The sequence below is a fragment of the Fulmarus glacialis genome, unplaced genomic scaffold, assembly GCF_000690835.1.
Source record: "Fulmarus glacialis isolate BGI_N327 unplaced genomic scaffold, ASM69083v1 scaffold2049, whole genome shotgun sequence".
In the NCBI taxonomy this organism is placed as follows: Eukaryota; Metazoa; Chordata; class Aves; order Procellariiformes; family Procellariidae; genus Fulmarus; species Fulmarus glacialis.
Window position 1 is genome coordinate 585 of NW_009235048.1, and position 12,954 is coordinate 13,538.

The window sequence follows — 12,954 nt, forward strand, 5'->3', positions numbered from 1 at the left end:
GCATGTTCTAAGAGTTGCTAAACTAGCCAGCCTGTCTTTACTTTACTCAGGAGAAAAAGGTTTATAAATGTAATACTGGTAGAGTGAAACTCTTCAGTATATATGGGAGGGAGCACAGTTGCAAATACTGAATGAAACTCAGTATCTGCACAATTAGACCAAGGTAGCGAATTTACAAATTGACATTTTGCAAATAAGTGTTTGTTCTGAGATTTGAGTAAGTAAAGGATTTATCAATAGATACAGGCTTCAAAAATGCAGTTTTCGTTCAACATTTGGATTTAGAAGACCAAAGGTTCTTCCACTGTGCTCTTAATGGTACCAGAAATGTTGGAAATTGCCTTGTTTTTTTCTAAACATGGTTATAACGATGACATATTGCAAATTGATGTTTTTTGGTATCCAGTTTATATTAGTAAGGTCCAAGAACCATTTTTAAAATGAACACTGAAATTTATGGTTAAATTATATAAATATATAAGTATATAATACATACCTTACGAAATACTGTATTAGATAAATAAGTCTGTGAACAGTTACTCCATTCTTTTTTTAAATGTTTATTTGTTTCTACATATCTGTGATTTAAGATTAAAGGATATTTCAGAGTTTAATTTTAAATGTTACGTGGGCATTTTAGTATGGATACAAGGGGAAAATTTAGTGTACACAGTTCTATTTGTTAACTCTGTGGCCTGAAAAAACTTTTTTAATGTCATGATTACAGTTTGAAATTTCCTTAGGCCTTTGCTTGAATTATTCCGTTAAAAAGTTTGATTAACATAAACTTCATGTCCTGTATCTAACAGTGAAAAAGGATTCTGCTATATTATTGATTATTTCCAGGTAAAAAAAGAGATTAAACATGTAGACAATTAAAAAAAAAAAAGCAAAAGCAATTACCTGATTCTGATATTCAGATAAAATCCATAGTTGTTTTCTAATTCTATTTTTCAGTTTCCATAGCTAGACGCGTCCAAGACCCATTAGCTGAGCTAGTGAAAATTGAGCCCAAACACATAGGAGTTGGAATGTATCAGGTAAGATAATACGTATCATTTAATCTAAGTAATCTTACCATGATATAGAGCAACACCAAAATGCTGCTTTATAACTGTCAACCAGCTACGTCTCCTTTAAAAGACATTTGTAGAGTTGATAGAATGGTAGTAAATACTTAAAAGTCATAGACTGCCTCTTTTTTTAATCTCTACTTTTAACGATTGTGATTGAGACTCTGAAATGCCTGTAGCCAGATTTATAGTCTATTAAAAACATCAAATCAGATAGGTAACCTGATCTGTAAAGCTTTCGCTTTTTTTGTATTGTTACAGCAATGGGTTTTTAGCTCTTTGTGTAAAATACAATGAGATATTGATCCTCCATTTAGAAGCCATTAATTTGTACTATTATGTGCATTCCTTCTTAGAAGTTTGTAATAAAAGCATTTGTTTTGAAGTTTTTTAAAGCTGAATTGGAAAATGTTTGACAATTCTTATTTTTATACATTTTTGTAGGTTATTTCTGAAAAGTAACTTTTACCTTCAAAGTGTCTTTACAAAGTGAATGGTATTGAGAAGTTATTGTCATTTTGTAGCATATTGGTATCCATTCAGGAAAGCATTTATGCATGTGCTTAAGTCCCACCAAATAGAGAAGTAAAAAAAAAAAAAAAAAAGAAAACTCAGCATGTGCTTTTCTCTATATTTTTGAAACTATAGAATGTGAGTAAATTCAAAAGGCTGGAACAGAAGTCAGAACAGAAAGCACAGAACTGACTGGATCTGTGCTTTCAGGTTAGCCCTTGAGAGTTAATGGGATAGAATGCAATTAGCAGCCTAGAATCCTTTACTGCCACTGCTAAAGGTGGTGTGACAAAGAAAGGTGCTATGGAAAATTTCCAAGTGTATATCCTGGTTTGGGTTTTTTTTTTTAAAGAACTGAGGTCATTTTAGTTGGTTAAGGTAGCGCTCGGTACTGCTTTTGCAAGCCCTACTTGTATTGCCACAGACTGTAAAATGTACTCATGTTGCTTGCTAACTGCAAAACTTATCAGTAAAATTAACTTATGTAATTAATCTTTCACTGTGAACTATACCATAGTTTTTGAGGAAAGTTAAATTGAAGGGCTGAAATACTGTAGATTTTTTTAATATATGTATGCAGATTTCAGTAGAAATGTGCTTTAATGATGACAGCTATAAATCAGGGGGTGGTCATCTGGCAAAAAGGGGAGCTTCAATCTGAAGCATCGTTGGTTTCCTTACTTATGGAGACCCACTGCTTTTATTTATAACAGTAGCAGCAATAACAACAATAAGGAAAAGTGGTACAGATTTTTGTTGGTCCTTGCTTTAAGGAAAAAAGTATTTAACAACAACAAAAAAAAATCTTAAAATGCTATGTCAGCACTTTGAGAAGAAGTTGGTTGCTTTTTTTAAACACAATTTTAAAAAATCAATTCCAGAATGGAATATTTTACTATTTGAAGGATACTGTGAATTTGTAAGTATTAGGAACTTGCATCGCTGTGGCTAGAAGGTATTCATTTAGATGCGCACTATCTACTATGGCCCACATGCACATTGTGCAAGCATACATCTAAAGCAAAAAGGCACAGAGTTGGTGGTGGTTGTATGGTTTTGGGAGCATGGTATTATGAAACGAATGTTGCAATGAACGTATTGCAGCAGTTCACTATTGCCTCAGCGACTGAAGCTGGCGTCATTTACTTTGCACTGAAACAGAGCAGGGCAAGTACCATGTTCCTGGCCCTTTCAGGGAAGCTTCTGGATCCACTAGATCCACTTTTACAAGTAAACACCCAACTGCATTATTTGTTCATGTCCAAATTGGTTATATGAAAAGTTTCAGAGAAATAATTCCTAAAAGCCTGGTAAAGGTAGACTTCAAAAATTGTTCTTTACCAGCTATCTGTACTGTTAAGTTTCATCACGGTTTGGATAAATCCTCTGAGATAGATGGACCTCCTGTCAGAATTTTTAATGATCACCGCAGAAGCTATAAGGTGCTCATTCAAAGATACAGAAATTTCTGAGGTACTAGAGCTTTATATGACACTACTGAAAGCGAATTTGCACTCCTGAAAACAAAGTCAGAACCTCTGCCGCCCTTTGGGTGTAAGAGCTCTCTCGTGGCAGGGGAGGGGAAGGGAGGAGAAGAGGAATTAAGCTGATAAGACTGGTCTTCCTTCAGAGAGAACAGTCACTTGCTGGCATCTCAGAGGGCAAGCATGGGAAAAGCTGTTGTGTCATACAAGGAGTCCCAGAGCAATAGCTGATATCATCCCTCAGATAAAGAGTGTATCAGGTACAGAATTTTATATTATCCAAGTCAGTTTGAAAAGTTTTGTTATACTTTAATTTATAACTAATTGCTTAGCTGTAGCTTTTTATTACTTTCTGGGATGAAATACGCAATGTGCAGCCGAGATCAAAAACATAACAAGCTCTTCACAGAGAAAGTTACTTTCTTAGCCCACTGTTAACTATAAACTTAGCATTTAGGTATGACCTCTCCTTTCTTAAACACCTTGAAATTGATATTTAGGAATCTGACAAATCCAGGTTTTGGCATTCTTGTCCTGAAGGACAGGCAGCGATTAGTCCTGCTCTCAGCTTCCGCCTCTTTAGGCAGAGGCAGGCTGAGGCTGTGTGCTGCTGCCGATGACTCTGGAAGCTGTATAGCACAAGCAGGATGGTGGTTTCTTGAGGGATGGTTGCACACTCACTGTGTGTCAATCGAAGTGCGAGCTCCCTGAAGGAGTGGTCCTGCCTTTTCTGCTGCTCCTGCCCAAGCGCCCCAATCCTTTTCTGGTGCAGGTAATGGCTACGTGATGCCCTGGGTTGGCATAAAAGAGGGGCAGCAATGCATAGCTTGGGGGAGGAGTCCAACTGGGACTGCTGCTTTCACAGCAGCCTGAGTTTTCATTGACTTGGGACGTGGCCTCTCTATCAGTTTAAGATAGCCAGAGGTCCCAAACAACTCTGCTTGAAAGGCGGTAGCCAAGAGACATTAATTTCTCTGTCTTTTCTGGGAGTTTTTTCTGAGAGATCACAGTGAGAGACTGGCGAAGCAGAACCTGCCTGACAAAGGCTGTAGCTTTTGTAATGGGACTGTGGCACAGGAACATGGTATGTTAGCTGAGTTGGCCCCCTTGGGCAGGAGTGGCTGCTGCTATCAGCAATGACAGTAGTGCTACAGGAAAGTGGAGTGGTCATGTGTTAAATCTGCTGCTCACAATATGAGCTTTCTCAAAGTCTGTGGAGTGTGTGCCCCCCCAGCCTGCCCAAGAATACTATGTGAAGGGGCTGCGTCTTCTGTAGTCACTGCTTCCATGGGATTTTGGATCCCTACCACCTGGCCTCTTGGTACTTCGCATGCATGTTTGTGAGAATGTTGGTGTTTTCTAGTTTTTCTAGTGCAAGTTTTCCAAGCAGATCTGCTCATCTGGGTATGGAAATACAAGTTTCCAGGTAGCAGGAGATCTCTCTAAATTGAGTCGCATTGGTTGGGATTTGTGTTTACTTATTTTAGATGACAAAAAAAAATGAAACTTTTACTTGACCACCTGCTTTTATTCTCATTTCAAGTTATGATTCTGAGTTTGTGCACTACCAAGAAAATCAGGTTTGTCAGAGAAAAATAAACAGGCCCCGGATCTCCTAACAGGTATTTCCTTAAACAAAGAGAAGCACAATCTGATTTATTAGGGCCTCTCTCAGACTAAATTCCAGTTGCCTAAAGGTCCTTGTCTTCCTTCATCTTTATCTCATTAGGAAAATTGTTCTTTCCTCTCAGACAGGAACCTAGCCAAAATTAATTTATCACCTTCAGGCCATATTACTATGATTTCTTCTGTAGTTGAACATGAAGATGATGCCCAGACTCTGCCTGATACAGAATATGTTTGCCTTGTCACCTCCCCATGCCAGTTCAAAGCTAAATGCCTATCAGGGAAGGAGCAGTTAGTGGCTGAAGAATTTATTATGCTGCAAACTGAATTTTGGCTGATGAATTACCACTACAGTTGTAATGATCTTGAAGATGTAGATAAGAGCTGAGAACAAAGCTGCTTCACAAAGACTGCGGTTAGGGAATTGAATTCCAGAGCAAAGAAAATGAATAAAAAGTGAAAAAGATGCCTAAAGAAGGAAAAAAAAAATTCCTTCCTCTCCAATAGAAACCCAACTTTTCATAGCATAAACTTTCTGTCCACCAGTCCCCATCAAAAGACAAATAGCTCAAGTAAAGGGGAAATTAAATTAATAAACTTTTAAAAAGTCAAAACCTGAGTCCATATTATAAGGCAGAGAAAGGAGAAATAATGCTAAGGGACTATGTTAAGTTTGGTCGGTCTTTTGCTGTTCATTTAATGTGCAAAATCCCTGGATGCTAAAAAAACAGTAACTTCTAGGGAAAAACTCACCTGCAGCCTAAGAACAAAATATGTGGTGTGTGTTGAAGGATCAGAATTTTTGACAAGTCATGTATAATATTAAAAAAAAGTGCACCATGTCTGATCTTGAAAAAGCAACATCCTATTTGGTCTTTATAATTTTTGGAGCACAGAAATCTCTTCATGATATATTTTTGTACATGGTAACATCTTCACTGTTTAACAGATTCAGAAAATTAACATCCCAAAAGGATGTAGTTTTGTAACCTGTGAAGTGGGAGGATACTTGATTCCAGATGTAATTGGAACATTTTGTGTCAAATAAATAAAATCTGTGAACAATACTTTTAAGTAGCAATTCCTTGAGGAAAAAAAATGGTTGAACTAATTCTTGGTTTATTTGCTATATAATGCTGGAAGGTCCTGATCAAAGGAGATTTTCATAAAGCCTAATCAGAATGCCTAATAATAATTAAATTTGGAAATGCCTTTTCTATCCCTCTTGTTCTTTTTCCTTCCCGTTACTGAAGTGCATCAGTTTTGCATTTGATTATTACCTGTAGGACATCATCTTATTTCAGTTGCAATTTGGTATGCCTTTTAGGCTTGGGTTTATCCCCCCAAAAGATGGGTTTGTTTTATTAAATGACAATGCAACTTTAGGGAACACTTTAATCAAATACGCTTCCTCCTTAATAGGACCAGTTCTGTCATAATTATGATATTGTGGATATAAACCAGTTTAAAATCTACAGCCAGCCAGTTAATAGCAAGGCATCTCACTGAAGTCATATCTCAGTTCCTGTTGGAAAGGAGGAAGGCTTTTTTCCTTTCTCCTAGAAGGCCACGAAGAATGCTTTCTGCCGTCACAGGCCATCCCTTGGGTCTTTCCTTCCCTGCCTCAGTGCCAAACCATACTCATGCTGATGAGGGGGAACTGGTGGGCAGTGGTGGAAGGATGTTACTGGCTTCTCCTGCATGTGGCTGAAACTGCATGTAGCCCTTTTGGTTTGTTGCATTCTTTAATCATCATCTTCCTCCCTGAAAAGGTGTGTGCAGCATCACCGCTGTCAAGTCTTTCTAAACCTTCAGTGGCTGCCTGTAGTGACAGGATGGGTATTAGAAAGGCGTGGCATTAACCTCATTTTTCACAGTAGTATAATTTCAAATCTTATTACTTTTCTGCACACCCATCATGAAATTATTTTTCTGAGGCAAACTGACTGCATATTAGTGCTTAGTAGCTACCAATTTTGGAGATATTTGGGACGTGAACTATTGCAAAATTTTAGAAATCAAAGGGACCTCAAGGGTGTATCTAAGTGCAAGAGTAAGGTCAAATACAGTTGGGTCAGCCCGATACAACTGTGGGCTGAACATGTCCACAACATTATTTCCATTTGTTGTCTTTCCCCCAGGAGAAGCTGACTTCTCCCTTGCACTGCAGGTGTTTGTCAGCCTATTTTTACAAAACTCTAGCAAAGATAACTTGGTAGCTTTATTTGTTAAGCCATTCTGAGGCTTAACAAACTTTAGATATATTTCTTTACTATCTAAACCAGTATTTTGGGTAAACTAAATGTTGTATTGTTTCTCTAACAGTGGAAACTTGAAAATTAATGTTTAAATAGGAAGCTGCTAGCAAAAAAAGCTGCAAAATAGTTGGTGAGTACAAACAAGAGTTGTCATAATTTGAACATTGGCCATCTCAAAGAATCGGTGTGTGGTTTAAGAAAATTTTTGTCTTCATTTTTCCTTAGAATACATACACAGTTTTTAATGGTGAAATGTAAGAGACTCTGTATCTTTCTTGGTATCTGATTTTGGTTATATATCCTTTATGTAGTATGCTCTTATTTAATAACATGGAGTAAAACAGCAAACATTGGAGCTGGCTGATTTTTCCAGTCAGAAATGTACATTTTTCACTGAGTATTTAAGAACTTTATTTCACTACTTTCTTTTTTGTTGTTGTTAACTAACCCATAGGGTATATGAGTAGTTAGGTGTGTTACTTGGATAGCATAGGAGAATCACTCATCTATGATGTGAGACTATGATGACATACCATGTGCAAGAGGGTCTTTTTTAAATCTCTGAGGTGTGATTGTCAAAACAACCTCAAACTTGAGCTTGCTTTATTAAGCTTATTAAAACAAATTTGTGTTGGTTTGCAACTTACATTTAGAAAATGTGATGTCTTATTAGGTGAGCAGTGCTTTATATTGTGTGATTCGCGTAGCTCCTGTGGAAACTCAGTTCAGCAGTTTGCTGGTCAGAATTGTAGGTTGCAGGTTTCAACACCCAGTTGAACAGCCTGTCCACAAAACGCTTCAGCATTCCTTCTGTATTTCTACACTGAATTTATATATACAGTTAGGCAGAGAACCGAACCTCCTATGATAAAATTGCAATTTTGTGAGCTTGCATATGGTTTTCTGTACTTTAATTGAAATGGTTGCATAAACAGAACCTTTGCTTAAACACTAGGCATCTAAGGATACCAATGCTCAGTTCTATCTATCCCACGGTAATCCAACCACTTATTAATGAATGTATATGACTCCTTTTTCGCAGTATATGGCAACTAGTTAATTATGGATATACTTTAAGCTGAAAAACCTTGTAACAGGAAGTATGCTGGTGGACTGGAGTCTGGTTGAAACTGTAGGGTATCGTGAGAGAAACTGACTATTCTGGTATTAAAGAAATTCCTAAACAACATAGACTAAAGGATATGTTGCCATTATTGGAAATAAAAAAAAATTTATCAGAGTAACTGGACAAATTCTGGGCTGCTTCTGTATTGACTCTCGTCTCTGAATGAACTCACTCGGACTTGAAAGACAGGGACATGTGGGATAGTATTTCAGTGCTCTTAACTGTGCTCTTCAATAAAGGAAACTCAAACCTCTCTTGTGAACCTGTAGTCTCCTGCAAAGAGACTGTTGTCACAGAATGTTTTTGCAGCATACTGCAAGGGATTGGTTGCTTTGAAATTTGTGGAACAAGGAGAGAAGTACTCAAAGTTTTAAGATGTACAAAAACTTTTTGAGGGATGGGGTGTGGTGGCTTTACCGATAAAATATTGTTAAGGGCAGGCAGAAAATCCAGTGCCTTGTCAGTAGGGAAAAGGTGTATTTTAAAAAAAAAAAAAAAAAAAAGTGGATAGGTAGGCTGGTGAATATGTTTGTGCTTAATGCAGGATTTTTAACACCCAGCAACTTACGGAATCCTTAATTGTCATGTAGTAGTGGTGAAGCATTAGCTCTGTGAGGAAAGCAAGCAAAAATTGTTTGTTTTTTGTGCGACATCATTTTTAGAATAAATTATATGCTTTTCATTTTGAAAAGTAAAGCCCTGCGAACAAAGTCATCCGACATCCATGGGAGCAAAATCTTTGCAGACAGCTTTGTCAGGGAGAGGTAATCACCCCGTAATGTTTTTTGGATGCTTCCCCACCCCAATGAAGTAGGTGTGCAAAACTTAAGATGCCTTTCCAAATAAGTTACACCTCTGGCAAGTTTGTGTAATTTAATCTTCAGCAGCAGTTTTGCTGGCTGCCAGGGATGGTTTATATATCCTGTAACTTGGCAGAGTCTCTCTCGTTGTGTCTACCTATTCTCTGGCTGGCAAAGAGAAATCAACTGTCCCGTCAGCAAAGCACAATAAACTTTCGTTGGTCTATTATGGCTGGTTATAACAAAACAAAGGGATCTAGAAAGAAGATAACAGTTGTTATTAATGATTTTAGCTAGTACTGTATATATTTACTGGCGTCTCCAAGAAAACGTGCCAGCTCGCAGAGGTGAGATGCTGCCCCTTTAAGGAAATGAAGGAAAATCTGTGCATGTGTATTTACAAAGAGTGCAAGAGCACAGCAGTATCACCGCATCTGCACATGTCACTCACGAAGCTGCCTGTGGACTGCATCTCTTTTCACTGCTGTCACCAAAAATGCACTGTAGGCAGCATTTGAAAACTTGTCAGAGATGTGCCTTTGTAAGCAACCTGAACAGCAGGTAAATTTTAGACATTCCCCCTCTCGCATTGCTGCTATCTATTATTAGAGAGTTTGCATCTGCGTATGTGGGGTTTTATAGAGCTGCTGAGGTTTTAGCAAAAGCAGGGAGGTTTCAAAAGAAGTGTTGGTATACTGAGGTGGGATGATATAAGAGTGTTGATAGGAAACAGCTGCTGGACAGATTTGTCCTCCCTTGTCAGTTTGTTTCTGATTGCTTAATTACCAGCTCTTTTGGCAGAAGTTTGTTAGGAAGTTTTTTGTTGCCATATGACAACAGACTTGGTGCAAACTCTCTCGTGTGATTTGTGCTCTAATTGGATCAAAATTATACGTGTTATTATTCACGAAAAATAAGTTTAAAGGTTGTTTACTTCCAGACTACCACAAAAGCAGCAGATAGGAACTCCTGAGCAGAATTGCCCAGGTATAGGGTACCCTCTATGCAAGCCTGTTTAATATTTCAGTTTGATTTTTCTTTTTTTTGCCCTTCCGTAAACGTACTTGGGCAGAGCTAGTTCAAACACAGGCGAGCTGAGTTATGATCCAGCTGGGCAGATTTAAACTTGCAAGAGACTGTGCTGGTGTGGGAGCCAAGTGGCAAGAGGAGCAAGATGGGAATTGCGAGGCTGGGATCCTGCAAATTGGCTTGATACGGCTTCTCTATACGTCGGTTTGGAAATGCTTGGTTGACTAAAAGCTGAAAGAGAAAAGAGGATGATAAAGTCTATCTTTTCAAAAGTATTTTGATTGAACAGCTTCTGAAATGTGTGAGATGCTGTTGGGTTTCCTGTTTACATTTCAAGTGTTTAATAGCCTTAAGTGAAAATACACAATTTTAGCAATGAAAAATTGTTCAGCTCCTTTCATCTAGGCTTCATTTAAATTTTCATAACTTAAGTTCTTTACATTTTTGAAACATTCTTAAAAATGCTGCAATATAAAACAGCCAGAGAGCTCTAGGCATTACCTATATCCATGATGTGATATTTGTGTTCATAGAACTTGTGTTTCAGGCTCAAACATTCATCTTTTACGTGAAGTAAGTTGATCTTTAAGATGCTATGTTATGAATTCTAGTCAGATTTTAATGTAAATATTATAATGATAAAATTAATTAAACTATGACCATAGTAAAAGCATCTCTCTAGTGTCCAAAGCCAGGTAAAAGTGGCAGTGGGGATGTGAATCACTTGCTTTGAATGTGTGTGTGGGGGGGTGTCAAGTTGAACATCATGAGTGTAAATATTATTTGTTAGTGGAATTCCGTAGTTGCTGCTTGCTGTGCAGCGGTCATCTGTTGTTTTGGTTTCATGAATTAACAGTATATTCATTTGACTCATAAGGAAAAATACAAATATTGTTGTACTTTTGAGTGATTCCATGTGAGTTCATAGCATAGCAGCTGTTGACTTGATATCCAAAAATCTGGAATGAGCAATGAATTTGTATTCGCCTTCAGTAGGAGACCATAAGTGGCAATTAAAATTCTGATGATATTTTAAATCCATAAATGGTTTGTTAATATGTATGGTTCTACTGGTAGATATTATGTAAAAGAAGAACTTGGTTTGTCTTGCACTGAAATACATAAAGTAATTATTCTTATTTGGTTTGAACAATTATCAAATTATGGAATGCTGCAAGAAGTCTTTCATAGGTTCACTTGAGCTATGGATTTCTTTTTCTCAGTAACTGTTTACTATAAAATGTAAGTAATTGATAAAAATCCTACATTTTATGTTTAAATTGTGGTGGAATGTTAGTGTACATATTTGTTTAAATATTGGATCTGTGATCAAATTTTTCCTCTCTTTCTTAAAGTAAGATCAACTTAAATTAAGGTAGAATGAATTTAAGTTAGTATTGCTGTTCCTCATAATAATCCTGACAGCTATGTCATTCAGTAGATATCACTGAAAATTGTAGTCTCTTTTCACTAAGAGACAATATAACATGCAAGGTATCTCTGATGTTTTGTAATTTGTTGCTTTTCAGATTTTTATCTTGCTAATAACACTTTTTCTAACAGACAGTTTTGAAAAAATCATTTTAGAAACTAAAATCATGTTTCGCTAGACAGTGATTAATATCTGTGACCTTTATTTTTGGATCAGGAACATAAATATACACTTTTTTCTGTGTCAGTCATTGTCTAAGATTTCATCTTTGTTCTGCTTTCCATTACATACCATGAATTATATGAAATTAATTTAATCGCTACTCCAAACAGAAATTAAATGTGCCCTAATCCAGAGTTACGTTGTTTGCTTTTACAACTGTAAGTCATAAGTAATTAATTTTCCTTGGAAAATTAATTCACTTACCATTCCCAGTAGCATCATATGTTGACACAGGGTTATAGATAGTTTAATATTTTTGTTCAGCATGTTGGCCTCAACTTTGGAAGACCTTAAAGCAAAACAAATTCAAATTTACTCAACTGTATATAATTCAGGGTTATTTAAAGTGAATGTTGTCTTTATTGCTGTCAACCAGCTGATGATGATGATTCTAAAATTATATTCAGTCTTCCAGAAAACTAAAGTCTGTGGACAGATGTAAGTTATTTCTTTTTAAAAAAAAAAAAAAAAATTGTTTCACATCAGACATTTGGATAACATGGCCACTGGAATGCCATCAGTAGTAGAAAAATTTGGCTCCTCAGGGAACATAACTATATATTACAAAGCCTTGGGCTAGAGGCAGATTTTTTCAACATGCCTTATGTTGCTTGAGATACTAGTAGGTGACTCATTATTCCTGTTGCACTCAGAAATTTCTAAATTAACTTAATTTGGAACATTGTTTTGTTTCCTATATTTTCATGTACAGAGGGGCAGCTCGTTGCAGCGCAAGAGGGGAGCACGGACACTTGTGTGGGTGGCCCTGCTGCCCACAGCTGACTGTCCTTCAGAGATGGCATTGAGTAGCATGGGCCACAAGTCTTCCGGAATGAGAGAGGCAGCTTTTAAGTCTAATCTTTCAAGTTTGCCAGGAGGACCTTTTTTTTCCTCTGTGCAGCTCCATAAAACATGGTGTTTATTACTTTGGTTTATTTTTATTTATTTAAGTCTCCCGGGTGAAACTCCAGTGACGGCAGTGTTGCAGTTCAAACAAGCAAAGCTTATTTTATAAATGTCCCTTTGTGGGTTGGTGGCTGCATTTTGCCTGAATCCAGGGGGGATGGTATCAGTGGCATTTAATTTAGAATTTTGGGGGTGGAAAGTAGAAATTGACATTAAATTCCAGTGTAAAGTTACTGCTAGATCAGGCATAAAAATATTATTGCATTAGCAATCACAGGAAGAAAATAAACTATGAGCGCATTGACAATATACAGCAGTATGGCAGACTTGTGTAAAATAGAGCAGTAGATGGAAGAAAATACTTTTTCAGATGCTTTTTTTCACCACAACACGTTTTTATCAAGTAGAGAGTGTACAAAAAAAGTATTCTACTAATAGAATTAGGTCCTACTAATAGTGCCAGCAAAGGTAAATTCATCTGCACA

At 37.0% G+C, this 12,954-nt stretch overlaps 1 protein-coding gene across 1 annotated transcript in view; it reads left to right on the forward strand.

The window, feature by feature from the left end:
• Positions 1-957: 957 nt before the first annotated feature.
• The window catches only part of LOC104082644 (S1 RNA-binding domain-containing protein 1-like), a gene marked incomplete at its 5' end in the record, with an annotated part of 54,176 nt that continues 42,179 nt past the window's right edge, over positions 958-12,954 (forward strand). Inside the window, one exon of the mRNA XM_009585845.1 lies at positions 958-1,040. Within this exon, the coding sequence (XP_009584140.1) occupies positions 958-1,040 (83 nt within the window). The remainder of the gene's footprint in view (positions 1,041-12,954) is intronic.